General features: G+C 40.1%; 1 protein-coding gene across 3 annotated transcripts in view; it reads right to left on the bottom strand.

Annotated features, from left to right (window-relative positions):
* The window catches only part of ARHGAP15 (Rho GTPase activating protein 15), a 331,196-nt gene extending 306,970 nt beyond the window's left edge, over positions 1–24,226 (bottom strand). Inside the window, exons 1-3 of one of the 3 annotated variants that reach the window (XM_052792286.1) lie at positions 24,187–24,226; positions 23,775–23,835; positions 6,701–6,880 (exon numbers count right to left, since the gene is read on the bottom strand). In XM_052792286.1, coding sequence (XP_052648246.1) covers positions 6,701–6,865 — 165 coding nt within the window. In that variant the 5' untranslated portion in view covers positions 6,866–6,880; positions 23,775–23,835; positions 24,187–24,226. Of the gene's footprint in view, positions 1–6,700; positions 6,881–12,982; positions 13,029–23,774; positions 23,836–23,997; positions 24,125–24,186 lie in introns of those variants that run through there. The other 2 variants (XM_052792285.1, XM_052792287.1) reach the window with 2 other exon arrangements.
* Positions 24,227–27,392: the final 3,166 nt, after the last annotated feature.

Below are 27,392 nucleotides of genomic sequence, written 5' to 3'. Positions count from 1 at the left end.
CACCCCGACCTATCAGGGCTTTTCCTCTAACGTTTTAGGACACCTTCCTCAATTTGTTTGATTATTATTACTTTATCTGAACCATTTCCTCCCCTAACTAGACATCTTCCCTAACGCAGAATTATGAACATATCATTTCACAAGATGTGCCGCGTTAGCCGCGTCTCGATGACAGCACATGGTATGTCAGTTTAGGGAAAGAACAGCAATTCTATCCCACCCACCTTGTGCTCCCATGAAACTGCCAAGCCCGCAGTACTCCACCGAAGAACGATTTACCATAATATTAGTTGTCAGTAAATTCAAAGACGGAACTCCTAAAGCTATAAAATGGATTAGAAGCAATTTAAAAAAGAATTAACAAACTAGAGTAAGAGTATACTGTCAACAAACAAATGCTTCATCATAGCACTGTAATTTGGAATTTTAATTACCCCTCTGCTTCTGTAACAAAACAATGTCTGAACTGGCAGCCATTTGAATCTCTCACAGGTCATTGAGCATTCTAGTTAATTACTCTATGAATAGCCTGTTTTTCTCCCCTCTGGAAACACGTTTCTAATGGCAGTCAAGGTCTGACAAATGTGTCATCTACATAATTAGCTAGGAAGCAACACAAAACATTAAACATGCTTTGTGCCGACAACTATCAAAACATTTCATTTGTTGTCAATTATTCATTACTTTGTAGGTTCTGAAGGGGTTGTTATTATGAAAATAAGTCCAGATGCTAACAAGGTTAGAGTTTTTTTATTCAAATTAGTAATCAGAAGACTAACTTTAAAAAATGTATCCCGTGTACGTTTATGGCAGCGTTCAATCAGTACTAAATTATAAACGAATTTAGTTAAGTTCAAGTTAAAATAGCCATGGCAGAGCACATACATACACTAATTTGTGGAGTTGCATCTCTCTTTGAAGTTTTAGGATCTAAGCTGAAGTAGCAAACTTTCAGAACCTTTGGCAAGACTAATTTGTGCTTGGTAAATAGAGTAAAGATTTTCACAGCATGAGATAATGTAAGATTGAAAAAAAAAAAAAAAGAAAAAAAACCTGGAGGTTTTTGAACCTTTTTTCTACCCTTCTGTCACACTGAGTAAAAGTCAAAATCAGCAATTCCGACTCATATAATATCTCGTCTGAACTTCAGTTTGGTTTAACAAGGAAGCCAGACCAGTTGTTACATTCACCACTCCCTTAATAGAGCTGAAATGAATTTATCCTTGCTTTTAAGAAGAAATAGGTGCTGGTTATTTCTTTTTTCTATGATCTTATTATGATGCTGCCTATCAAGCTACGCAGCCGAAATGGTACAGTGAAAATGTTTGGAGGAGAAATAAATGGGGAGTTTAACAATAAAATTAACTTCTTCCTTTTTAGCTAAGATTATTTCAGTTGAAGTGCTATAATACAAATATACAATAAAGAGTACCTTCTCACAGGGCATATATGAGAAAAAAAAGGAAAAAAATTTCTCAGAAAAACAAAAGGCTCATTCTGAGCCTGAAAATACGCCTGCACACAAAATGTTGATCCTGAAAATGGGTTGCGAGGCAACTTGCACTGCTCCATTGAGAAAAATTGCTCACTGAAGGTAAACTGAACCCTAAAATACTCTAACGCATTCATATTCTACTTTCAGCCTCTAAAGTCAAAGGAGTTTATGGTATGTAGGACATAGAGGAGCACGTAGGGGCACATCTGGGAGCGGTGCCCAGCGCAGGCTGAGGCCCCTGCCCCGGAGCCGGAGCAGCTCCTCAGGTGGGACCCGCACACGAAATGGCTGAAAATCTGCAGTCAAGGGCCGAACGAGTCAGTCTGCAGGCACGACACGCACCGGAGAGCAGATCTAGGTTTTCAAAGCACAAAACTAGTTCGAATACAGTAAGGGCACATATGGCACACTTCATTTCTCATTTTCCTGCACTAGAAAGGAGAACAACTAATGTTACTCAGCAGATTTTTTTTTTTTTTTTTTTTTGGACAATATTCACGTTCAAGAAGTAAAACTGGACTGTGTTTATGGACTCACTGCTCTCATACCTACCCTGAAATATTTGGAGCGAACAAGGTGTAAGCTTGCATTTATTAACAATCACCACACTTGTCATAGGAGGCTCATACCTTTTTCTGCATCTGTCCCAGTGCTATTCTATGATTTGTGTAACACCTTGAAGGGAACACAGCTCTTTCCTTACAGTGATAAAAGTAGATGCCTCTACAATGGACTAGTGTATGACGATAAAATTTGCAGAGAATAATGCCTGGGCAGTTACCATTAGAACACAATAAAGAGAATATTTTCCCCCCACCACCTCAAATGTATACAACTATGACAGGAGAAGGTTTTCTGCTTTTAGAAATATTTTGTCAAGATTTGTTTTTTCCTCCAGGAGAAAAGAAAACTGGGGAAAAAAAGAAGAATCCTCAAAAACTTTCCCTAAATAAACTATACTCTAAAAGAAGCTCTGATGATCTCTCAGAGATTGAAATAATCCATTTTCAGCTAAAACTACCCACAGCAATGAAACTGAAAATACTCTAAAAGAGGGCTGGAGCCTGTCTGGTAATTAACATTAAACAGATAACATATTTACGGGGAAGTCAAAATATTTTGGAAGCCGATAATCCTGTAAGCCTTAACATGGTATAAAAACAACAAATAAATGCAAAGTGTTACTGTTACACATGCCTGCCTGATCAATGGTTTTCACATATTGATCTATAAATGGAGTTGACAGTCTGTGTTGGCTGCACATTTTCCAAGCAGCTCTATTTTTGTACAAAACCAATACGGGCAATTACCTTTGTTTGAGATGCCAAGTCTTATCAATTCAATGTGATTTAGTGTCATTTTAATTAAATATCAGGATCTACTTCAGGACAATCTATACAAACAAAGCCTCAAACTTGACTATAAGCTTGATTTGAAGTAAACATGTACAAGCCCTGCAATTTCAAAATATGGCTCAAAAACGCTGCTAAACAGAAGGCTTATATTTTTAGCAATTTTATTTCTGTCTTTTTGGCTAGCCATAACTTTGGCAAGTGTTCTATGATCACAGGAGTAAGAAACAAAAGAAGATTGCTTCCCGTTTCCCTGATAATGTATTAGAGAGATAAATAAACCTACCAGCTTGTTTAACCTAATCAGAAAAAGCTCTAATACATTAACATTTTGGAATGTCTAAATAGGTTCTAATTCTTAATATAGACGCCAATAAAAAAAGACATTTCATTGTTTGAAGTTGTTCTGAATGAAGCAAAATGCACTTCCCTGGGGTTTAACAGATGAAAATAGCAAATATTCATTTACATTGCTAGTTCAGACACTAACATTAAGCAGGGAACGAGCCCTTGCTTACCACAGCCTGTGTCCAGCTTCGTGATTTGTGCTCTTTAAACTCTACATTAATATCAATTTCAACCTTTGCACAAAGCTCAAGCATTTCCATCGAAATAAATAACGTAAACCCCCCAAGAATCTACATTTAGCTTTTGCATCGGTTAGCTTATGCATTCCGCATTTGCATCTTCACTACTATAAAACGCACAAGTGCATATGGCCCTACTGATGTATGATGCATATCCTTCTTTGTCACACTATAGAAAATAATCTGTCCACCTTCATATGTGTAGCCCCAGGTATGCTTACGAGCATCACAGCAAATGCTTGAGAATACAACAAATCCCTCAGAGAAAATTACATATTTTCTTCTTGATAAATCATCAGTCATCTTTCTAGTTTTGTGCCTGGTTTTTGCCCTTTATTGTCCAGAGCGTTCATTTTTTTTTTCCAAATATGTTTGAGAAATAAATATTTCTATTGATTGTTTAAAATGTGCCAAATGCTGATTGCCTTAATCCACTGAAGTCAGTAGGTTTTGCATAAGTTGAGTAAAAAGGATTTGAGCCATTTATTAATAGAATGTAGAGTATGGTGCGCCTGCCGAATATGGGTGGCAAAAAAGTAATATGTGGTCCCCTATTAGCTATTTCTAGTTTTTAAAGAGAAAAATCTCTCTGATGATATGACAAAAATAGTCAGTCAATGTAAATTAGAAAATAAGCATAATCAGTGGATACCTGACAGATTATATCCATCATCCAAACAGAGGCAGACTGTTGAAAACAGAAAGTTTCCAGACAGAAAAATCAGGATAAATCCTTTTTATCTTCTAGCACAAAATAATTGGCTGTGCTTAACATACTGGTAATACATGTCTTTTAGCAGGGATCTGTGTGCTTTTAAATGCAAAAGTGAAGACTGTGTATATAAGTGCACTGGAAAAGAGCGTCACAAATTTTAAAACAAGATTACTAAACGTGTGTGTGTATATATATATATATATATACACACACACATATGTGTGTGTGTGTGTATCAGTTGGACCCTGCTTTTTCAAGACACTTGGACACACAGAGACTACTCTCCTCCATTACTTTCCCCAAAATCCTTCACGAGTCACATGCACAGATTCAGATACATCAGTATGCAATTGATAAACGCAACTGATATTTCGCTGGTCTTTTAGCTTGAATCTCATCACATATAAAACACGTATTTGAAAATGCTTGGATCCTCAGGAATTTTGCTTTTAGTTTGGGCGTTAGCAAACAACTTTAAGAGGCTTATTTAAGTAAATACGCCAAAACACTTTCAGTCTGTCAATATCTAGTCAGAAAATTCTGCATGGCAAAAAGAGATGAAAAGAATTGAAATAGAAAGGAAATTAGTAGCATGGCAAGCTTTCAATCTATTATGTCGGAGCCAAGTTTGCTTGGTAAAATGACATATACTCAGTAAAATTCCGCTTTTATATAATTAGCTACTAAACAAATGTAACACAAAGCAACTTTTCAGCTCTCAGCCAATGAACATATATTGTACCTGCTATGGTTATTGGAATGCGGCAGTGAATATTTATGTCTAATTTAACTTTTTAGAGCCCTTGCTCTGTAACAGTCCAGCATACTATCCCCAAAACTAAAGTTATGTAACAAGGTAATATCAACAATGAGAAACTGCATGATAAAATCCTGCCCAAAAGTGAAAAATGCTAATTTTGTCTCATTTAGCAGCTGGATACAGAAATGCTCATTAGTTTTAAGAGGGTTAATCCTTTTAACTTTTGCATATTGATATGCCAATTATGCCTAATTGTACAAGAGGCATCAGTCAAGGTAATAGTGCATAAACACATGAAAGTTATTAAGTACATCCCAACATGTAATAAAGTAGGTGTTAATTGGTAGCTGAGTTCTGCAGGCTATTGAGGTGGATAATTCATTGAGAGATGGATCACTTGTAATTTCTCTACATAATTCCTTTTGCAGTCTCATGCTGTGATGTTTTCATGCTTGTCAAAAACAACTGCAGCCTAGTGCCTTTTGTTAAACACAGCCAATAAAATATGTTAGGCATCATTAAATATACTTAACTTTTAAACTTTTTCAAAGGTACAGTTCTTCCTGATAACACATTATAGTATTCCCAGTAAATTACTATAAGCATCGTTTCAGGTTTGTAATGGAGGAACAGTTCATGTCAGATAAAAAGGAAGAAACATGTATAGCGTGTCTGAGGCAAACAATATTGTTTAAATGGAAGGTAAATGAGTATTCTATCAGCTGCTAAGATCCAAACAGATTTTTTTCTCCAGAACTATGAGGTGAAATGAGTTAAGCTATACCAGAGAAATTAATGATCAAAATACTGTATTTCTAAATTAATATACTGTATTTCTAAATAAGTCTGAATTTTGAGTTTGAACTTTGAGTTAAAAGGGAAGAAAATACAGCTGTTATTGTAGGCTTCCTCCATTTAATAACTTTGTTAGAAAGCTGAATATTTCATAGGAATCCATTACATCAACAAAACAAAAAATTAATGGTTGGCATGGTTGTGAGAAGTGACTGAGACCTGGGACTCTGTCCCCAGCTAACAGAGTTTTCTCCCTCATTTGCATTCTCTGAGAATAAAATGGATCTGGAGTCCAAAAAGTGGCTAACATTGCATAAATAATTTTGTAACATCATATGGCCTCAGCTGCAAGTTGCCACCATTATGGAAGAAAATTAACCAGGGGAGACTCATACCAATCAGTTTGTTTAGTATCTCAGAAGGAGTACAGGGGCAGGGATGCAACTGGCAATAGAGTTCATCACTAACTATTTAATTTAAAAAAAAAAATGGCAATGGATAAAAAATTACTCAACTCTTTCAACTCTGTAAACTATTAAAATAATAACTTCCGTGTCTGGCTTTTTACAATTCATTCATTCTTACAGCAAGACCCATTTTTGTTATGGACAAAGTTGCTTTTTATTTACAGAGTTGTAATTTCCATTTCTTTTCTTTTGTCAGCTTTTAAAGTTTGCCTTTTGAGAAATTCTGACCTGTATCATCTGATACCATAAGTGCTATTCTCTACAGCAGCTGTACTTAAGTACTCTAACACTTGAGAGTTGAAATGCTGAGTAGATGCTATGATCACGGCCACCAAAGCCAAATTCTGTCTTTCATTGAAGGAAAATTGTTATTCTAATGCCTAGCCTCACTCCTAAAAATGTATTAGTGCCCTTAAATCCCTCCTTGCAAGGGCTGATCATGAAACCAGTATCTTAACCCCACTTAAGATAATTTTGTAGTTTTTAAAAAATTGGAAGACTCAGAAAATATTAGGAGCATTTTACTTACAGGCTCAGCGACTTTCATGTTCTCAGACAGAATCATAGATTTGCTTTGGCTCAGTCTATCGTGGTGACTGTTGGCATTTTTGATCCTCATTTGCACAGCCCCCGTACTGTGGTGGGAAGGATTAGGCTTTTCAGAGGCCGTATCAGAAGTTGTAGACCTTTCCATGGTTACTGGGTTGACCTGAAGAACATAAAATAAGAGCATTAATCTAGGGACCCTTCATACAAAAATGTATCAATGCCAGTTATATGTCACTGTAGTTAGGAGAAGAAGCTGAGTTATCTTGCTGGCAAGATCTTGATCATCTTTGAACACCAGGATAACTATCAGCTGTGTCAGCCTGTAGTTTTATTATTGTCCTTATCACTCACACATCCAAACTGCCTTGGAAGAGTTAGTTTATGTAAAAGATTATCCTTATCTCAAAAGCCATTCTCCTCTATGGTGTAATCTCCCTGCAAGCCTCTGTCACGTCCAGCTGGCAGCCACTACACTTTGTCTTTGGCCCTGCTCACGCTACACATTTTAAATCTTGCAAAGGAAAACGACGTGCTGTGAAGCCAATTAACATATCTTACCTCCACACTTCAATACATGCATGTTACAAGTGCATTACAGGACCACGCTGCAACCCTGCTAGTGTCCTAAATTTAAACCCTGGTCTAATAAAATTAATTTTTACAGTTCTACCAACGGCACGGATGGGATTTTTATTTCTCTGTTCATTTTAAAATTTTGAAATGAAGAAATGGCTGAACACATCAGCTCTCAAGCCCTTGGAGGGACCCGGGGGAACTTGTACAGAATGATCACCTTTTCTAGCAGTGCTGCTGTTCAACCTCCTCTCTCGGTGTTAGTGCAACTCAGCAAACTCCGTTCTAGTTATTCAAATTCCCAAAACATTTTTCATCAGCGAGAGTTGCTTTATAATTCCTGTACAAAACATCAGGACAGCGATGCACAACACTTGCTCTGTTTTCCTTCCCCCTAGTTCACTGTGGCACTATCCTACGTAAATCGTGGGTGAAGTCGTATGGTAAGAGTCACAAGAAAACTTGCTATTTATATTGCTACGTAACCATATGAGAAAATGTGTAAGGAAGAGATACTATATAAGCTGGAATTGCTGGTTTCCCAACTATGGAGCCAGGGAAATGGAAATCCATTTAAGTGCAGTTACAATATAAACGGTTGAAAATCAGCATTTTTCAAAAGGGCTTGAAAAACACAACTTTTTTGTAGCGACATCTCCCCAACCTCTGAAGACTCTAAAAGATGGAATTCCCTGATTTCAAGAAAGTCCACTTCTAGGAAGGTATCAGAGCAGAGGAAGATACGGTACTGGTGTGAAGGTGGCAGAGGGAGACGAGGACTGCTATTGTACGTCTCTGGCAGGACCACAGCCGTTGTGCTGGTGGAAGGACACAGCTCTCATAGCTTCACCCTCTCCTGGACCTGACAAACCAATTCCTTGCAGGAAACTGCTTTAGATGTAGAGGACACCTAGAGGTGGGAGCCCAGGACCATGTCCAGAGGGCTTCTGAATATCTTCAGAGGGATTTAAACTCATACAGGCAGAGATATGGAAACACGAGGAAACAGAGCACTCTTGAAGAGAGAAATGAGAAGAAGAAAGTGCTTCAATATTAGCCATTATTCACTCAACATTAGGTGCCACGAGAGAAACACTAACTTTAATAAAAGCAACAGAAAAGCTTATGCTCATTGGCTGTTTCCTGCATTGAATTAGTTACTCAAGGATCACTACAGAAGTTGAACCCCAGAAAGAGAGGAGAAAAATTTGGCTAAAGCTGTTTCCTGCTACTCAGGAGTATGCGTATCTATTTCTGCTGCAGAGCTGGTATATGACACTGGGGAAAACTCTTTACGTGGACCTTTGGTAGACGGCACTGTGTGTTCTCCCTCCCTGAGACACTTCTCACCACCCTTCGGAGCAGTCACCGCTAAACCCATGTCGCAGGGACACTTTGCCATTTTGGCAATAAGGTCTGCAGCAGCTCTAAGTAGGAAATGATTTTTTCCTCCTTCTAAACTTGGAGAGTCAAACCATTTTGTATTTCGTGTTGGTATCAAATCAAAATTGCTTCTCAACAGATTTTCAGTAGGCTCCAGGCTGGAGAGCTGATCAGACTCGAGAGACGAGAGCAACACTGGCTCTGTCACCGATCCAATGTTTGGCTGGAGCACATCTCTCAGATTTTCTTCTGAAATCTCCCACCTATAAAACTCTGACATATCTCTTCTCAGGAGCATTATGAGTTTAATTAGGTAGGCTCTGTCTGGTGTTGTCAGTACATGGTGTGCTATAAAGAAGTTTAATAGTATGACAAAGTCATGCCCTGGATCTCAAGTAGGAACACAATCAGTAAATGACAGGTCTGCAAAGACTTCTGAAAACATTTATTCTAATCTCGCTGAATCTTAGTTAATTTTCCCCCAAAAAGGAACTAATTCATAGACATCAGAGCATTACAAGGAGACTTTGAGGTGCTAAAATTACAGGAACCACCATAAAAGAAAAGAAAAAACCCCAAACCTCAACATTTCCACCACCAGATTTAATTGTCTTAATGCAGAGCATGGTGAGATCCTGCAGAATATGAAGGACACCTTGCAGAATATGTAGGAAAGGTACAAGTTACAAAAGTTGCTCCCTTAGGATTTCCAAGTAGAAATCCTTTGCTGTCCCAACTCCATTAAGACTCCTGACAGCGTTATCGGCCCTGCATGCCAGTAGATGGCAGCCTGAATATGAGCTCCACAAACCCAACGGCCTTGCATTCACATTTGCAAGAAGAATTTGGTGGTACTCACACTCTGCCCTCTTTTTTTTTATTATTATTATTATTTCTTTTCAACTTTTAAAAAAATAGAGGGGAAGACAGTCAGGAAACAGATAAAATATTAACAGAAAATAGAAAAAGGATCCTACCTGGTGCTTTTATGCTATGGTGCTTCCAAACTGTTATTAGCAGCATCAGGGCCAAGTTTGGGCCGGTTTTGCAGGGGAATTCGTTTCACGTACTTTGGAAGGCAGAGCTGCCAAGCCCTGTGCAACTGCTTGTGAGGCACTCCATGTTCATTATATAATTAGCTAATTTGCCTTTTGGCAAATAGTTAGCATCTGGATATAAATTTTAGTTTTGAAACCTCCTACGGTTGATTTGCTGGAGAAAGGCATTAAACAAAGACAGACTTTACCCCCCTCCCCTCCCTGTTGTTTATAGGGTTCCCGGAGCAAAGGGGCAGCGTAACTTTAAGGCATTCACCTGAGAGAAAGGGGACAGGGGAACACACCAAAAATCCTTTTGGAAGTACCATTTTCAGGGCACTGCGGAACAGAAGCAGCAGATTGGATAAGGGTGGGAAAAAGTCAGGGAACAGTAGAGATACCAGAGAAATCCTTGACATGAGGTTGGATGGGTGATACAGGAAGGAAAAATTGATTCATAGAGTGGGGAAAAAAAGATTACACTGCATGTGAGAAAGGAGAACTTTAATTGCTGGAGACGTGGGTAGATCAGCTTACTTATGGGGCAAGAAATACCGCTGAGCTGAAGGGACAAAATCACCTTTCTGGCCGGGCCAGCAAAACCAGTTCAGTCCTACACGCACAGCCATTTTTGGAGATAACTTCAGGAGCTGAAGAGCCCTCACTGAGGGAAGAAGGGGTTCATACTTTTAATTAAATTATCGGCCTCAGCGTGTCAACACTTTCAGTTGCTTTTCCCTTGAATTGGTCCATGTGTTTGGGATGCTCAGAGTGGAGGCAAGCCTGCTCCAGCAAGGAGCACAGCATCCCTGCAGCGGATCAGGTTGAGCTGAAGCCAGAGTTCAGACACCAACTACAGGTGTGAGGTGGCTGCTAAATAGTCAAATGACATTTTACACGTCTGGCAGATCAATGGTTAAGATCCTAAAACCCCGATTTCTAAATGTACACTTGACTTGCTTTCAAACATGGGATATGGAAGTCATGAGTATACAGAGGTGAAAAATGGAAAGGTTATTGCAATGCAAATCTGTACACACAGTAAAGCCATCCCATTTCTGAGAATCGGGCCCAGGTTAAAAGAATAACACAGCAAATTGCAGAGATCAGATCTTGGGCTTCCTCACAAAGTGCTGGGTCTTGGCAAAACTATTTTCAAGAACATTTTTTTTGGTAACATTTTAACATTTTGTAACATTTAAAAACTGTTTTCACAAAATCTTGATGTTTGATAACAGTGAAAATATTTAAATAAGTTCTAATTTTCCTTTAATGGGAAAAAATACTTTTCTGCCCTTTCTCGTCAAAAAGAGACAGGAGACGATAAAGGAAACAAAGTAACAGTGTTACCTTCCCAATGAAAAACAAAACAAAAACCCCCTTCCTTTTGCTATTTGTAATTTCCATGAAAAAAGGAAAAATATACTTTTTATCTTTTAGCAAAAATTAAGAAAGTGAATTGTTCATCTCGCTGCCCTTCTTATGTCTTTGGTAGCTTAATTATGGTTCTGTCACACAGTAACAGCCAGTAAGTATTCCTCTCCTACAGCAGCTCATGGAGGTAGAGGAAGTTTCATATCGCATTTATCAGGTTTTTATTCCATTTTGGCATGTTGCTTTGTCCAGAAATTGATCATATAATGAGCAGACTGACCAGTATTACCCAAGAACTTTATTTCATGAGTTTGGGTACAGTATTGATAAAGTTAGTATATAGGTTTTCTGCAAAGCAAAGCAAAGCAAAGAGTTAGTTCTTCAGGAAAAAAGAGGATAGCAGTATTTCTAAATTTTGGCTTGAGCTATGCCTGTGTTTCCTACAGCTATGTACAGTGAAAGACAGAATGCAAACGTTCATTCATTAGCAACTTGTACCAAGTAGTTGTAACAAGCCCTTTTATCCAAGAAAGGAAAAAAATCTACCCATGATTAATACAATTTGTTACATTTGTTATTCAGGATTATGAGATTGAAAATGTTGTATATATTTTTCAGTATTTTTCAAAATAAGCTTTCAATATCTTCCAACTTTGCTCCTTATGACATATGCACCACTATCATGTCAGAATCATAATGAACACAAAAGTGCTCAACATAGTAACATGAAAACACTGCAAAATTAAAGTGCTTCTTGTTACATTCACTAATTCCAATCTTCTGCTGAAGAGCATACTGTACATGAAGAGCATCCATTGAAACCAAATGCAACAATATTACAGAAGAATAAAAATCACACTAGGTTCACCATTACACTAGACCTGTGAGCCTGAAAAACCATAAAAATGGAAGAGGAAGTAATGAAAAAAGAAGCTAATGCCACACATGTGGTGAGTCAGAGCATTCTTGTAAAGGAGAAAACATATTGCTGTGTCTGTGAAAAGTGTTTAAAATCAACACACCTACGTAAACATTTCTGCTGTTGGGTTTTGCTCTTAGCCTTTGCTACACTGTTTGTTATCTCTGCTGAAGTACAGCTCAGGGGCAGTAAGTGCTTAAACACACAACTGATGGATATAAAGGGGGACAGATGAAAAAACTATAGGTAGAGAGGGGATAACAAGTAAACTGCCGCATGGTTTTTTTCAATTATTCTTATCTGCACTCTGCCGTGTCTTTATTTTTTTTCAACCATCCCCACCACACTGCTCTCACAGCTAACACGTCACACATCCGCGCCCAGGGCATGGACACAAACAGCAAAGGCTGCTGAGGGATATGGTGTCCTGGGCTGCTGCCCAGAAGTGTTCTGAAGCCAGTTTATCTGAGTACTAGAAAAACAGAGAAATCCATTGTAATGAAAATACAAAGCAGATGTAACATTCCTATGCCTTTTCCTTTGCAGAAAGATGTCATCCAGCCTAGAATAATTTGTTCTTAGGAAGTAGCATTAATTTCAACCATCAGTCATATCTCTAGTCAAAGCAGGAGATTAGGAATGACGCTACATCGCCATTGCCTCAGTCTTTACTCCAGTTTTATCTTTTTATATCAGATAGACAATAAAACAGAATTCCTTGCCGAGTTCAGTCTGCCGTAAAATGTTAAATGTCCTAAACGCAACAGCAGTTTCCCTTATCAACAAAAACTGCAGTCTCATCAGCAAACACCAGTGAGTTACTTGATACTTCCTAAGTCCTACAAAAGCCATGCTCAGCAGCATTAATTATCACACGCCCTTTTAATTTTTCTACCTGTTGCAGCCATATTGGACTTTCGGTGGTGTCCCTCCGAACAGACAACACACTGAGCAAGGATCATGGAGGTCATCTTACCTCATGTGTCTAAAGGCTGGCTTTTTAGTCACTCTTTTCTAGTCCAGCATTTGAGGACTTTCTGCAAATAAAACCAGAAATGACCCACTGAATTTTTCAGGCAACTCTAATTTACATGTACAGTTACCCATGCCTCTCCTGTGGTCAAAGAGAAGGGTAAAAAATCTCTTCTGTTTTGTTTGTAGCAATATCTCCCTGCCCAGCATTTCTCTGTTACATATATGGAATATGCTGCTCAGCCTGTTATTTACAATTTTATTTATGCTCTGAGGTATATAATCCAATCTCTATGAAGGCCGCACATAAAGGCAAATTTCCTGACACAGCTTGGCCCAAATCATAGCAGACTTCCTAGGTTGTAGCCCAATACAAGAAGTAAAGCATTTTCAAGCATTGTTGTTAAACAACTCTTAGGCTGTTTAGAATCTTTTATCTTTAAGATTTTAACTTGACCCCTGATATGATGACCATTTCAACCTTTTCGGTTTATTCTCTTATGTTAAGAGAGGGTTATATTTTACAGTAACATTTGGATAATAACTAAAAATTCTCATGATAGAAATCTCATGTACCAGCTTAATATCCAGTAGGAACAAAGTGCGTTATCATTTAAAGCAATTTCTTCCTAGTTTGTGCAATACAGGACATGCGGTTCCAGACAGGTCATAAAGGCCTGATCCTGCTCTCAGGTTCACAGTGAACCCACTGAAGTTCATGGAATTACAGCAAAGCAAAAGTAATGGAAATACACTTTATAACAAGCTGCAGGAGGGAAGACTTGCACCATTGTACAGCAGTAACTATGCTGTTTAAGTTTGGGCCTAAGAACATACTCTAAGGTTGTTCTGATGACTGAGTTCCTAAGAATTAAAGTGTTAAAATGCAGTACTTCATTTCTCGTTCCTGATAGTTACTATACATATAAGGAATATGTGATGCTCTACTTACAGTACGTCACAGATCCGCATGGGTGTGGAGTCTGCACTGCACAGTAACTTACAGCCTGTTACAGTTTGATGCTTCAGTGATTTCCTGCCCATTGGCTGCAGCGCTAAAAATAGGAGTGGCTTTCTGCTATGAAGATTGTAGGGGGTTTTTTCTATTTTTTCAACTAGTAATAGCACCTTACACAATAAAAAAATTAAAAGGATACAATAAAATAATAGAAGGCTGATGGCGAGTCCCACTTTCTAGCAGATGGCAGCAAAATATCTTAAACCAAATACACAGTCTTGGTGGAAATATTATTAGTCTTTACAAACTGTTGCTCAATTTCTCTCAAGGATTTGATGATGAGAGACGCGAAGACAGAAAATCTGAATAGCTGTGCAATGGCTGTCAATGAGGATTTAAGCGTGGAGCTAAGGTCCTCCTTTGTGTCATTCTGAAATTTTTTAGGTGATTGCTTAGTGAAGAAGGTTGCCCAGAGAAGTTGTGGATGCCCCATCCCTGGCAGTGTTCAAGGCCAGGTTGGATGGGGCTTTGAGCAACCTGGTCTAGTGGAAGGTGTCCCTGCCCATGGCAGGGAGGTTGGAACTAGATGATCTTTAAGGTCCCTTCCAACCCAAACCATTCTATGACTCTGTGATAGCTGAGAGCCCCAGGGTCTGTTCCCTGCTATATGTAGACCTTTAAAAATAGCTGGATCACATGACAAAGGAAAACAGGGATTTGGAAAAGCTACTTGTACCCTATACAGCAGAGATGTGCTGTCTCTGGAAATGCTTTCCTATCTGGATAGAAATGGCATGAGACTTAGAAAGAGAAGAGAATGAGAGACAGTTACTATTCCAAAGTTGTGCAGATACAATGACAAACTCTTCACATCCATATTTAATGACTACAAATCCAGTTCTACAGATCTAACTCTAATTCTGTAATCCTCAATGACCTGCTACCTACAGGACTTCCCTGCACAAATAAAAGCTTGCTAGGAAATATCACTAGGATATTATTAGAAACAACAAAATCACATGCAGTAGGGTAAAAGAGCTTCTTCAAGTCAGCAAGTGACTGCATATGGTCATGTCTTTTCTTGCATCACTTAGTTTCTTGATTATATTACATGTGAAGGTCTCCGGAAAGGTAACAGTTGTTTCAAAAGTTCATCTGTCCCAATATATCATATGGGATAGCATAATGGAGTCTATTTTCACCACTCCTATGTCAATTTAATATCTCAGTTTCAAGTGGAACTTGAAGCTAAAAGTATCCTTTGTGTACAGTTTGGCCTGCATATGTTCTGGGAACAGTCGTCCATAGTAGAAATTCAGTTGAATATGTAAAAGAACATGCCTGGGAAAAATTGCTACTTCTAGGTCTTCCTGCTGGCAGCGCATTTCATTTCTTTCTGGAGTGCATCTGATCCGCAACACCTGCCTCCATTTTCCATGCTGTGCAAGCTAGACTACAATCTTTCAAACAATGAATATTGGTCATATATACACAGTATTAAAAAACTAAACTTGAATATAATCTGATACGTAACATTTCTAATGAACCCTATGACACTGAACAGCCAAACGAGTATAGTTTAGACATTAGACCAACGGCAGCAAATAGTTTACAGCATCATAAAAGTTTGTAACAATTTACTTGATTTAACACCAAAAAAGACCTGAGAAGTACTAGAGGGGAATGCTTGGTTACTCCTGACCTGCCCTCACCTAACACATGAGGAAAAGATAATTTCCTTCTACCTCCTTCCTTTCTGCTGTACATTTATATACCACAGGTAAGTACAGAGCAGAGTCATGGCTTTCCAACCACCGCAAGTAAGACTGACCAGCTCTGAACTCATTTTACACCTGCATATGATGCTTGTCACACGGTAACTTTTTAGTTTAAAGCTGTCTAATTCTGAATAAAAAAAAATCCAATGTTTTCTCTAGGAAGATCACATAAGAATCACAAATTTTCTCCGGTGCTTGAAAGAAATCTGTTCCTATAGCCTAAATGTTCAGAAAAGTGTTGTTACTTTTAATGTTGCCAGATCTGAAGTGATGAGATACTATGGGAAAGGTTATTCTTGCAGTATTTACAGATACAAGCAGAAGCAGAAGTGACAGAAATTTCAAAGTAAGACTGCTTGAAATACTTCCAGCTCAATTTTGCAGAACTTCTCCTCACAGAGATTCGGATATTCATCCAAACTTTCCATGCTTACCTGAACTAGACATGTGGTGAGGGTAATTTTGGAACAGCCCAAACTCTCTGGAGAAGTACAAGAGTTGGTATCACAAGACAAACTGATATATTAGAAAAATATTTTTTAAATGCCTGAAAGCTTGCTGCAAATAGCCAAAGAAACAAACTTCCTATAAGTTCTAAATTTCAGAGCTTTGCCAACAGAAATTTCAGTTTCAGTTTGACAGCGGCTATATAAACAAGCTGTCACAAGGTCAGCTCGAGTAGGACATTACAGCATATTTGTGACCTGCACCACATTCATGTACAGGCTCATGCTCCAGTGGTCGATCCACGGTGGAGGAAGCACCTCACATTCATCACTGAGTAAGACTGTACACAAGTTTTATCCCACCCTACCTCTAACTCAGTTAGGCACTACTGAACACTTGGAGCAGTTGCAAGTCATGCCTCAGTTTGCCTCCTGGTCCTTAGTTCCTACAGCAGCAGCATCCCCTTCCCTAGAAAAAAAGCCTTCCTGAGCTCTGTTAAGCCTTTGGTGAAGCAGTAGGAGTTGCTTTAACCTCTTAGAGTCCCTCAACTTAGTAGTCTAGACGTACATTTGCCGTGTCTTAATCCATTTTGCAGTTCTGTATATCCACCATCCTACAGAAGACATGTCTGTCAAACTGAGATGCTGAGATTATTGAATAGGAAAGGCTTTACAGCTTCTTAGACTTTAAAAACAAATTAAAAAATAAAGTAAACTTATAATAAAACTATTTCTTTTTTATTTATTTATTTAAAACTTACAATAAAACTATTTCTGACACTGCCTGCCTCAATAGTGTCTACAACAAGAGGTTTGCCCCTTATTCGGACAGCAAGATTCGCTCCCTCCCACTCCCCAGGATAACGTTCGATTCCCCGTGCTGTGCACATGAAACGGTCCCTCCTACCCTCTCTCAATCTTCCTCCATACATATCTGCAGCAGTTTTTGCGCTGTGATCCTGCAGCTGCTCCCTTACTTCTTCTCACTGCTCCCACTTCCCATCTGAGGGGGGAAAAAAAAAAAGCTCCAGACACTTTTAATCTGTTCCCACACTCCATCTCCACTTTCCTTTGCAGAGCTCCTGGTGCTGCTCTTGTAAGAGACGCTGCTGTGAAACGCAGCAGAGCCGGCACCTACAATTTTAGGAGAAAACTTTCAAGCTACAGCAGGAACTAGAAGGGGAAATTCTTTGCGGCTTGCATCGAGCAAGCCCCTCTTCTGCATTTCACGGGGCCCCCGGTTTGTTTTCTGCACCAGCCGCCTCTGCCGTGGCCCAGAGCGGAGCATAAGGCGGCAGGAGTGCCTGTCCCACCGCGCTGCTCCTCAGCACCACGTGGCAAAGCAAGGAGAAGACCAAGGCATTTGTTTTATGTGACAGTATCCGATATCACATCCTGTAGCTAAGATGTCTGCTTTCAGCAAAGGGGAAATACCGATGGTATTGTGGTGTCAGAAATATCATTTCTTTGATTATGCAAGAAGTTTGAGCATAGGCTCCGCCAATTATTGCTAAAATTTTTACTGCAAATGTACGTTGTTCTGGGAGGGACCAATGAAAACTTTATTTCACTAAGGTGGTTCAAGATGACTCCAGAAACCTTGTATGCATGCTTTCTGCGGGCCAGGAGACCAGAGCCCACCTGCACCACTAGTCCCACCACAGATGTGCTGCACTTGGGAGAAGCAGTCAGAGTCAGCAGCAACGACAGCAGGAGTGCGGTGGTGCCAGATCCACGTGTGAACACCAGCAGTCGTAGTGAGAAGAGTGGCAGCCATTCATCTGCCCCCAACATTGCTAAGAGCAAAAATGCTTAACGAGTATTACATTTTCTGTTGGCTGTGGGCTCATTAGGTAACGTGGTAACATGCAGAGCTGATGGACTCCTCAAAACCGTTGTTGGCTGAAATTGCTGCACTCAGCTCAAGTGAGCCTTTGCAGTCCTACGTCCCTGAGTTAAAATGTCCTTACAGGGCATCAACCTTATTCCCTGAACACCTGTACCTTGGTGCATGATACAAGTCTGGTAAGAAATCTCTGCATTTAACATTTTTTTGTTCTTTTATTTTATACAATTTTTGCTCCACATCTTGATAGAGTCCCTCTCTTCACTTACTTGCACTCTAGGGAAGATTTTATAAAAAGACCCAAACTTTAGATGAAAATTAAAACTAGAAAAGAAGTTTTCCAATTAAAATCTCTGTGTAGCAATTCTGAAGGTCTAGGGTCTGTACGACTGCATACTGCTCAATCCAGAGCCAGTGCTAGACTGTCCAAAGGAAAGTCAAGAACGGATTGAAGAGACCAGTTTCTCTAAGCCTCTGCTAAGACTGGGGGCACTTCTTGCCTTTGCCAGGGCCTAGGATTAATGAACAAGGAGGAACTGACATGCTTTTACTTGGGCTGTTTCCGCTTCCTTTGCCACTCCAAGAAGAGTGGGTGGATTAATGTCACCTCTTAGTCCAAAAATCATCACAAGAATTTGATTACTTATTACTACTGGTTACTATATTTTGCTCTTTTTGCTAATAAATTAACTCAGCATACAGTGTACTGTTGATAATAGAAACAATAATCTTTCTAGATCAAACCACAGCACTACTCCGCCCAAAGCACAGAAGGCAGCACGTGTCAGAGCAGCTTGGCCAGTTGGAAAGTCTAACATAACGCCTTCCTAGTGGAAAACATTGATTCATTTGTAGCAAAGCTATTCACTAGAAATGCGTTTTGTTTGAGAGCGCCCAGGGAGGCTTCTGCTGGTGTTTGCTGTGGGTGTCCGTGTTGTTACCGTGAGGCTCTCCTGCAACGTGTGTGTGGTTTTGGCTCTGGCCGACATCACCATGCGGGCTGGGGATGCCCCAACCAGTGGGACCCGCTGCCAGTGTTGGGTCCATTGCCCCACCGGGGACCGCTCAGCTCCTCCAACTCCGCTGTCCCAAGCAGACAACTGGCCGCTCCAGCAATAGGTGCCTCCTGAACCACAGCTCCAGCGGAGGCACCAGAAACTCCGAGAGCATCCCGAGACCCAGCAGGCTGGTGACAGCCCCACCAGCCATGGAGGTGGCCCTCCTGGAGACAGAACTCCAGAGCTTCAACTGTCTTCACAAAAATATGTGTCATTTCCCCCCTCAGCCACAAAGCAAAGGAGTTTAGTAACATCCTGAGCAGAAGACAAACAAGTACAGGTGCTAAGCACTGTGCCTTGCCTGGGAGGAACTTCTGTATGTGCTTCAGATAGGCGCTCCGGTATCTGATTCAGCACCAAATACAGTGGTGGCTTGGCTCAGGGTGTGGCAGGAAAAGAAATAAGAAACAGAGCAAGCACATATTTAAAGCACATCTCTTCGGCTCTAAGCCACATGCACTTCTGTTTTTTCTTCCTCCTTGCCTCCCCTTCCCCTCTTATGAAGTTGCAGTTGTGCTGAAAACCGATGGATGTCTTGGAGAAGGAATCAAAAGTCACTTTAAGTTCATTTGTTCAAGGACTGTGCCTGTTTAGTATATCAGGCACAGGCTTTGGAAGAAATATTCATGAAAAACCACAGTACAAACCCACAATAACCGGCTTAACTACAAGTGAATGATTTAATACCTGACAATCTCAAATGGCAGGAAGTGAGGAAGTGTTATATTGTGTCTTAAACAACCTTAAACCACTAACCGTAGCAATATCAAACTTGCTTAGTTAATTTACTGAAGAAATGCTTCAGTAGGTATCTGTGCACTGTCTGAATGAGTATTTTACTGTGTAACGTGCACATACCCCAAGAAGTTTAGAAGCTAATTTGGAGAATAGCGGTATCTGTTTAACCCTCTGATGTCTTTCCTACTTAATTCCCAAACCAGTTCTTTTTCATGCTAAGTAAGGTGAATGAAAAAACAGAGAAATGAAGAGAAAAAGGCCAAAATTTCCAAGCATGGATGAATTTGGGGTTCTTAGTTTCTGGCAGACAGGACTCACTTTTACACATGCCAGACCTCAACACTTCCAGGTGACTTCAGCATGAGCCAATAATGCGCTGAAAATCTGCGCCGGCATGACCTGGCTGCATCCGCAGACCGAGCTCTAGCATAAGTTAGCTTTGCCCCATGGTCAGTTTGCAACATCTAAGTATTCACACCCAGAAAATTAATGCCTGATTTTCTCATTCAGCCAGCCTTAAAAAATTATATCCAGTAGCATTTCTTTTTCTCCTATTTCAGCCAGCCTGGAAGTTTGCACCCCAAAGTGCTTCAAGTTGTAATAAAGATGATGGGTCCACTGATTCTGTGATAAGAGGTGTCACTCTTAAAATTAAAATAGATCTGCATTGAGGAAGTTCCTGTGCAAATGAGGAGCTAACTGTTTGTTTTGTAGTAAGTCTCCAAAACAACCTTTTTATAGTATTTCTCAAAGCAGGGAAGACCGACAGAGACATGTCGAGTGCGTGAAGGGACAATCTTAACATCCAGCACGGCAATGAAACAACCACCTCTGTCCTTCAGATGTCAGTAAGAGAGTTGTCAGTGAAATTAAGATTCATTGAGACTGCTGGTTGAAGCAGACCAAACTTATGAGAAGGTTTCAGAAGCAGGTAACACCAATGTCTTCTGACCTAGAGCAAGCTCACAGGTTCCCAAATGCACACCCAGCAGGGAATTGTGCTGTTGTGAGCAAGCTGAAGGCAGCAGGGCCTTCAGCCTGCTCGGAGACTGAAAGGACATTACAGCAATTAGTTCGATGGTGACAAAAGCTGTTGCAAGTCACCACAGGATGGAAAAAGAGACAGTTTTGTGCAGGTTGTGTAACCAGCTAAAGAAATCTGCTGTTGCGCTCTGAATAGACCTTGAATTATCATGGAAGATACGTGGTCAAAAGCTGGGCCAAAATTTTATCCCATCTGTTTTTTTCAGGACTAATCCTATCAACAAGTGAACCCAGGAAAATGATCAAAGCATCTTCATATAGATGGTATCCACCAGTACCAGCTTCTGTCTTTTCAGCACTAAGAAATATGTTTGATGCATCCATGTGGAAGTCTTAGGAGAAAAGTGAAATGTAGAGACTCAAGTGATGCTTTGTTTTGTCTTTAAAAGAGATGAGCCCAAACAACACCTATACAGGACTAAGATACATTCTGTACAACTGCCACGTTTCAGGTTTCTAATTAAGGACACGCCTAAGCACTAACAGACTTCTCCAATGTCGAGAGGAAGTTTTTAGCAGCATGCAGACTTTAACAATGCATTAAATGGTTAGCAACTCACACCGATTGAGCTGACACGCCACAGAAGCATCTCAAAAAAAAAAAAAAGTCCAGAAAATAAGCAAGTATCATGCTTGTGAGCCTTCAAAAAATTCAGAAGACGCTGCCTATAACCCACTAAGCCCCACGTGACTCAGCAGAAACAGGCCATAATACAGCAGTTCCCACTGCTAAAAGTCTGTGGGACTGCTTAGCAGAGAACCAGGCTGAAGTCTCTGAGCAGCACAGCAAAAGCCGTCCTCACTACAGCACTAGAGATCACAGTGGGCACTCCATCCCACTGTGTGGGATAATACTTTTTAGAGCCTGGCCTGAAGCTCGTCACTGTAAAGAAGTAATAACTTCTGGGAGCAGAAACAGATAGAGAAATCCAAACCAGAGCTGTGTACAAGTTTCAATTAAGCTAGCTCTACATCAGGGAGGTTGTGGTGGGGTGCCACCCAAATATCGGTGTGAATCGAAATGTGTCTCCGTCACCATTTTAGTTTCTGGTTCCTGCTTCACTCCAGGTGGGGAGGAACATGCCCGAGACCACGGTCTGATACAAATCTCTCTTTTGCTGTCCTGGCAATCCCAGCCCCCGTGAGAGGGGCTACCGAGGGGGCCACACGCTCGTGCTTGGTCGGAAGAAGCTGGAGTATCTCTTCCAAGCTAGGGTATCTATCTCTTGTATCAAAGCAAAAGGAAGTTTCTACAACAAATGCTGCCAAAAAGGCGAGGGTTTTTTGTAATTCAATAATAGTGTACAGCAGGAGCTTTAAAATATAGAGTGCTTCAGCTGTTCACTCTATTTGGAAAAGAAAATGAACAAATGTATGTTACAGATGTAATTGGATTGAGAGGTAAAGTGAACACAAGATGCTGCTTTTAAATGAATTTCCTTTGGACACAAAGAGGTAAGTTGCAGGGAAGGGAGAAAATAAAGAAAAATAACTCAGAATTCAAACTACTTTACCAAATCTCACAGCTCTGTGGAAAATGCATTTCAAATGATGCTAAGACATTGCAGCAGTAACATAAAAACCACTACAAACACAGCCCAGGAAGAGAACATGTTTTTTTTATACAATTTCCCTGTCTGTGCTGATTTGTGTATGCAGGCAGGACAGCTTTTTTTCTCAAAAAAGTACAGAAAATTTGAAATGTAATCTTATAACACCACGCTAAAATCTGTCTCCAGTTAGTATGCACGATTTCAAAATGAACTTCAAGCCACGTGTGCTATCTTTCAACTCTGACCCATATTTCCAAAAGAAAACCAAGTTGCTTCTTACGATAAGGCTATCAGTTACAAACATGAGTACATGTCACAAAGTTTGCAGCAAACTACACATTACCAGGAAAACAAATCTTCACCGTACAACAAATCTTGTTAGTTCTGGCTCTGCTTTATGTGGCCCATAATCAAAGCATTATATTGCGTTATTTGAGCATCCTCCTAAATTACTATTTCCTTGTAAGGCTCTGAAGACCAGAAAGCAGTGTTTGCCCACTGATGGCAATGCAAAGTGATTTTTTTTCTGATAGAAAGCTTCAAGTGAGATGGGGAGTCAGGACAGACAACCTTTTTCTGGCCAACTCCGAAGCAGAGGAGGAATTAACTTGGATCTATCAGCCTCATGCAGGAAACATGCTACCGTGATATCTCCATTGAGCAGCTCCACGAGGAACAGCGTTGAGCGTGCCCATAGACAAACCAAGGATATTTTTTGTACAATGTCCTTTTTGCCTCCCTGTATCCTATTCCTATTAGCACCACTGATGAATAATAGAGTGGTACCAAACTTTTGGATACTGAGCAGGGCAAGAGATCCCTCTATTGATCTCTTCAGTCTCTAGCGATACTGAGTATCGACTAGATAGCTACGCTTACCATTCTACTAACTTTTACAGTACCCACTGCACTAATCACCTCCCTCGTGGTCACCAGCAGGGAAGCCAGTTAATCAAACAGTGCTACACTGCACCCGGCAAAGGCAAATGCTGGGAGAATTGATCTAATCTCATTTCCCAGCCAGTGCCACCAGCCTTTTCTACCTTTTGGGGACAACTAGTTCGTACTAGCAGGGATATGAGAAGTGATAAATGATTTGGGATACTAGAGTGGGTCTGATACATTTGCCTCTTGCATAGGATGCAACAGATTTACTAGATCCTGAAGGCAAATTTTGCCTTTAAAACATCATTTCATATTGGTACCCTCTACGTTTTTGCTCATTGCTTTCAAATTCACAAATGTCAATAGAAATAATTGTGTAATTAACATAATCCATATTGAATGCAAACAAAATACACACAGTTACGATTATTTTAAAATCTTTAGCAACAGGTTTCCTAAACTGCATTAAGATGAATTTAAGGTTCCTTACCTACAGCCTCACAGACGTCGTCATCTCATCTCAAACTGCCATCAACCAGCAACAGTTTTAACTATTTCAAAAAACGGAAAACATCTAGGTCACATGTCTATAGACAGCATTTAGGTTAATCTCCCACAGCTCATAAAGATAGAAAGTAAGCAGGAAAAAAAAGTAAAATAAAACCACTTCCTGCAACAGCAGAAGCTAACCATGTCCCCAGTGAGCAACTTACACCCAGGTTTAGTGCAAAACTCTTCCGGATTGGATAAAAACCAAAACTTTAAAGTATGAAAGCAGCTCCTCTCTTAAAATTGCAACAAACAGGGAGGGTTAGTTTTTGCAGGAGGTAAACATGAGGTTTAAAAGGAAATGCTGAAAGGAATTATGATTCTAAGCCTCAAGACAACTTCCCTTTTCTTACCTTCAGTGAAACCCTTTGAGTACTGAAATAAATCGCTTGCAACAAATCTGCTTTGCTGTTTTGAAATGTAGCTTTAGTAAACATGACACTTACCATACTGTTGCTTTAGATTTACAAAATAACAAATTCTAGCCAATCAGAGAGATTGCTACTAAAAAAAAAAAAAAATGCCTTGTACTATTGCCTGGTGAAGGTCGCCCAGACAAACACTTCTGTTTCTTTGATTTTCTGTTTTAATACTTCTCCACGAAGCAGCTCCTGGAGAAGTAGAGGCACGCACAGCCGCTGCCCCGCTTCACTTCCCCCAGCACCTCACACCGTACCGGTCCCCCTCAGGCAGGATGAACCCAGAGAACCAGCAGATTCAGACATAGCTCTGGACCTTTGGGACTCTTGAAAAGCCTCTTCATTGCAGATGCCTTCACCAGCGTCTTCCCCTGTGGCCTTTTTTTCAGCAAGGAACAATAGTATCTTTCCAATATTTCTAGCTCGACTTACAAAATAAGGGTTCACCTCCCTGGTGCAGCGGGGGTTCCCTTGCAGGGCAGGGTGGTTGGGCTGCGTGTACGAGGACCATCCCAGTGCCAGTCAGGCTGCAGAGCCCTCTGTTGATGCTTTGGCAGAATAGGGGGATCTTTTTTGGTTGTCTCCCACAATAAAAAAACAAAAAAGAGCTGCCCTGTGACCTGAGAAAATCAAGGCCATCCTAAAAGTTTAAGGATTTGTCTTGACAGTGAAGTAAAATGAACCCTATTGACAGGGGATGCCAGCGGAGGTCCTCAAGAAGATGTGCTCCATCTGTGCGGACATCCAGCAAGAAATTCATTGAGTGGTCTAAAGCAGGATCCTGCAGAATATCCCATGGAAAAAGGGCAGAGATAGGAAACTGTGGTGGGTTGAGCACCCCAAGGCTGGGGCTGAGGCTGGAGTGGAGCTTAGGAAGACCTAGAAAGGGATTGTAACAAACTTTGCAAGGCTGCAAAGAAAAGACTGATTTGCAGGCAGATCATTTCCTATTGCAGCAAAAAAAAAAAAAAGGTGCAAGAAAGTTCCTGTAGAGAACAGCTTTAGTACATCATGCACTTACTGAACTGCATGGGAAGTAAGACCTTCAGGGACTCAAGAAGAATACCAGAATGAAAAAGGGGAACATAGCACCGCTGAAGGAATGGCAGAGCTATTAGGCTACAGAGTGACCCTTACATTATTATTATTGATTTGTAGTAACGTCTACAACCTCCATTTCATGGCCAGAGATCCAATTATGCTAAAGGCCATGCAAAGCCAGAACCAAGACCATCCTTGTTCCCAAATGCTTACTGCATACGCCAAGAGGTAACACACACGCACAGACAGGAGAGGGAGTTGAACGGCATGACAGCTTGTCTTCACCGTTCTAAACTAAAATATCATTTCTTTGTAGGCACTGCATTTTAGGGATGTATTTTAAAGATGGACTTTTGGAACAAGAAAGGGGATGTTGCGTATGAACGGTGATGAGTTGTTTCTCCCAGGTGTGAGGAGAGGAGAAAGCAATACTGTGCTTTTCTTTAAACTAACAACTACTAGAGCTTAAGGAACCTGCAGCAGCACTAATAACTTGCTAGCTCTTTTAAAAACAGTATGTTTCAACTATGTTGTCATATGGAAAAAAAATTAATTGAAAAATCTATTGTAGCCATGTAGATCTTAAGGTTTTCCTCAAATAAAACCATCAAAAGCATTTTTACATTTTACATTTACATTTACATTTTACAAAATATTTGTGAACAGTGTGGACAACAGAACTCCATCATTAAAAGGTGAAGAAACCATCAGCAAACCTGTAACATACTGCAGCAGAACTTGCCTACGTTACCTTGTCCAAAACCTAGATTACTGGGGATGTGGCATTTTTCATGAAAATGTCTTTCACTGTACACCTAACATTTCAAGTCAAGTTGCATACTCCGTCTGATTTCCTTCGCATCCATTTGACAGTATGTCAGTAGTGACAAAATTCTATAAAAGGATGGCAGCTTTGCATACTGCTTAAACTTATGCAGCACAAGCTTCCTGTGTGATCTCTGGAAGGCTGAAAATACTTTAGATGTGCAAAAAAAATGGTTTAGCAAAATCTAAGAGCTCGTTTAAGCTAAGTAAAACTAAACAGGAAACAGAAACTGCATAGACGTTACCTGGAGCAGATTGCTGCTCAATAGGTTGGTTTTTGCGTGTTTGCTGTGCAAGTTAAAGATGGAGCATGATTTCTGAAGCTCAGATTTCTTGTGCCTATTTCAGTGACTCATGGCGTCATTGCTTATGAGACATGTCATCAAGTTGGTGAACATCCAGGTTTCCACATCTCGTAACTGAGAGCACAGAGCATTAAGGATTAAACCAGCAGTTTTAAAAATCACTGTTGACTGAGGATGCTAAATGCCCAGCAGCTGTTACCTTCTCTGTTATAATAAATCGTAGAAGTAGCATAAGTTTCATCAAGTGCTTGAACAGTGATTCCAAGACTTGCTCTGGACCAGCAGTCTCCTGAGGGGGAAAGAAAACTTGACTTTTTTTTTTTGCCTAGTTCAGCCTTTACTCTCTGTTGGGATGACTGGCAGGCAGCCCATAGTCTGGCTTGTATAGCAGACACCCAGTGGCAAATCTAATTCAATGGGTAAATCAAGCCATAATAGACAATACAAACCTGGACAGCATGCAGGCACAAGCCTAGAAGAACAATTGTGCATCCAATGGCTGTTTCTAGAAGAAAATAATCTTTTATTAATGAAAATGGATAAAGTTCCCAAACTTTGCAATTCACTGGGAAAAACCCTGGGAAACTAGTAGACTATGTGATAATGAAGAAATAGTGTGTTATTTCCCACATTCTTCACCAGAGGAATGATATTTTTCATATTTGTAGTAGGCTTTAAAATATTTAAATTAAAAAAGAGAACAAAGAATTGTGTCTGTATGGACAATAATTCATATTCTTGCTCACAGCAGTTGTTCACTCAGAGAGCTGATGTCCATTCAATAGCCATTATTTTTTTGCTATAAGGGCTTGGAATATTTAACTCCAGCAAAAGCATTTCTAGGAGCAGATTCTTATGTATTGAGAAGGCCATGCACATGGCCATGTAACAGCTCCAATAGTTTGTAGCCCAAGTTAACAGCAGTCTCTAATATTACCTGCTTGGGCAATAAATGCTTATTATGTGGGA

Source organism: Harpia harpyja, chromosome 7 (genome assembly GCF_026419915.1).
Source record: "Harpia harpyja isolate bHarHar1 chromosome 7, bHarHar1 primary haplotype, whole genome shotgun sequence".
Taxonomy (NCBI): domain Eukaryota; kingdom Metazoa; phylum Chordata; class Aves; order Accipitriformes; family Accipitridae; genus Harpia; species Harpia harpyja.
The sequence above is the reverse complement of the archived record's forward strand: the minus strand, read 5'-3'. Positions and strand labels throughout refer to the sequence as shown.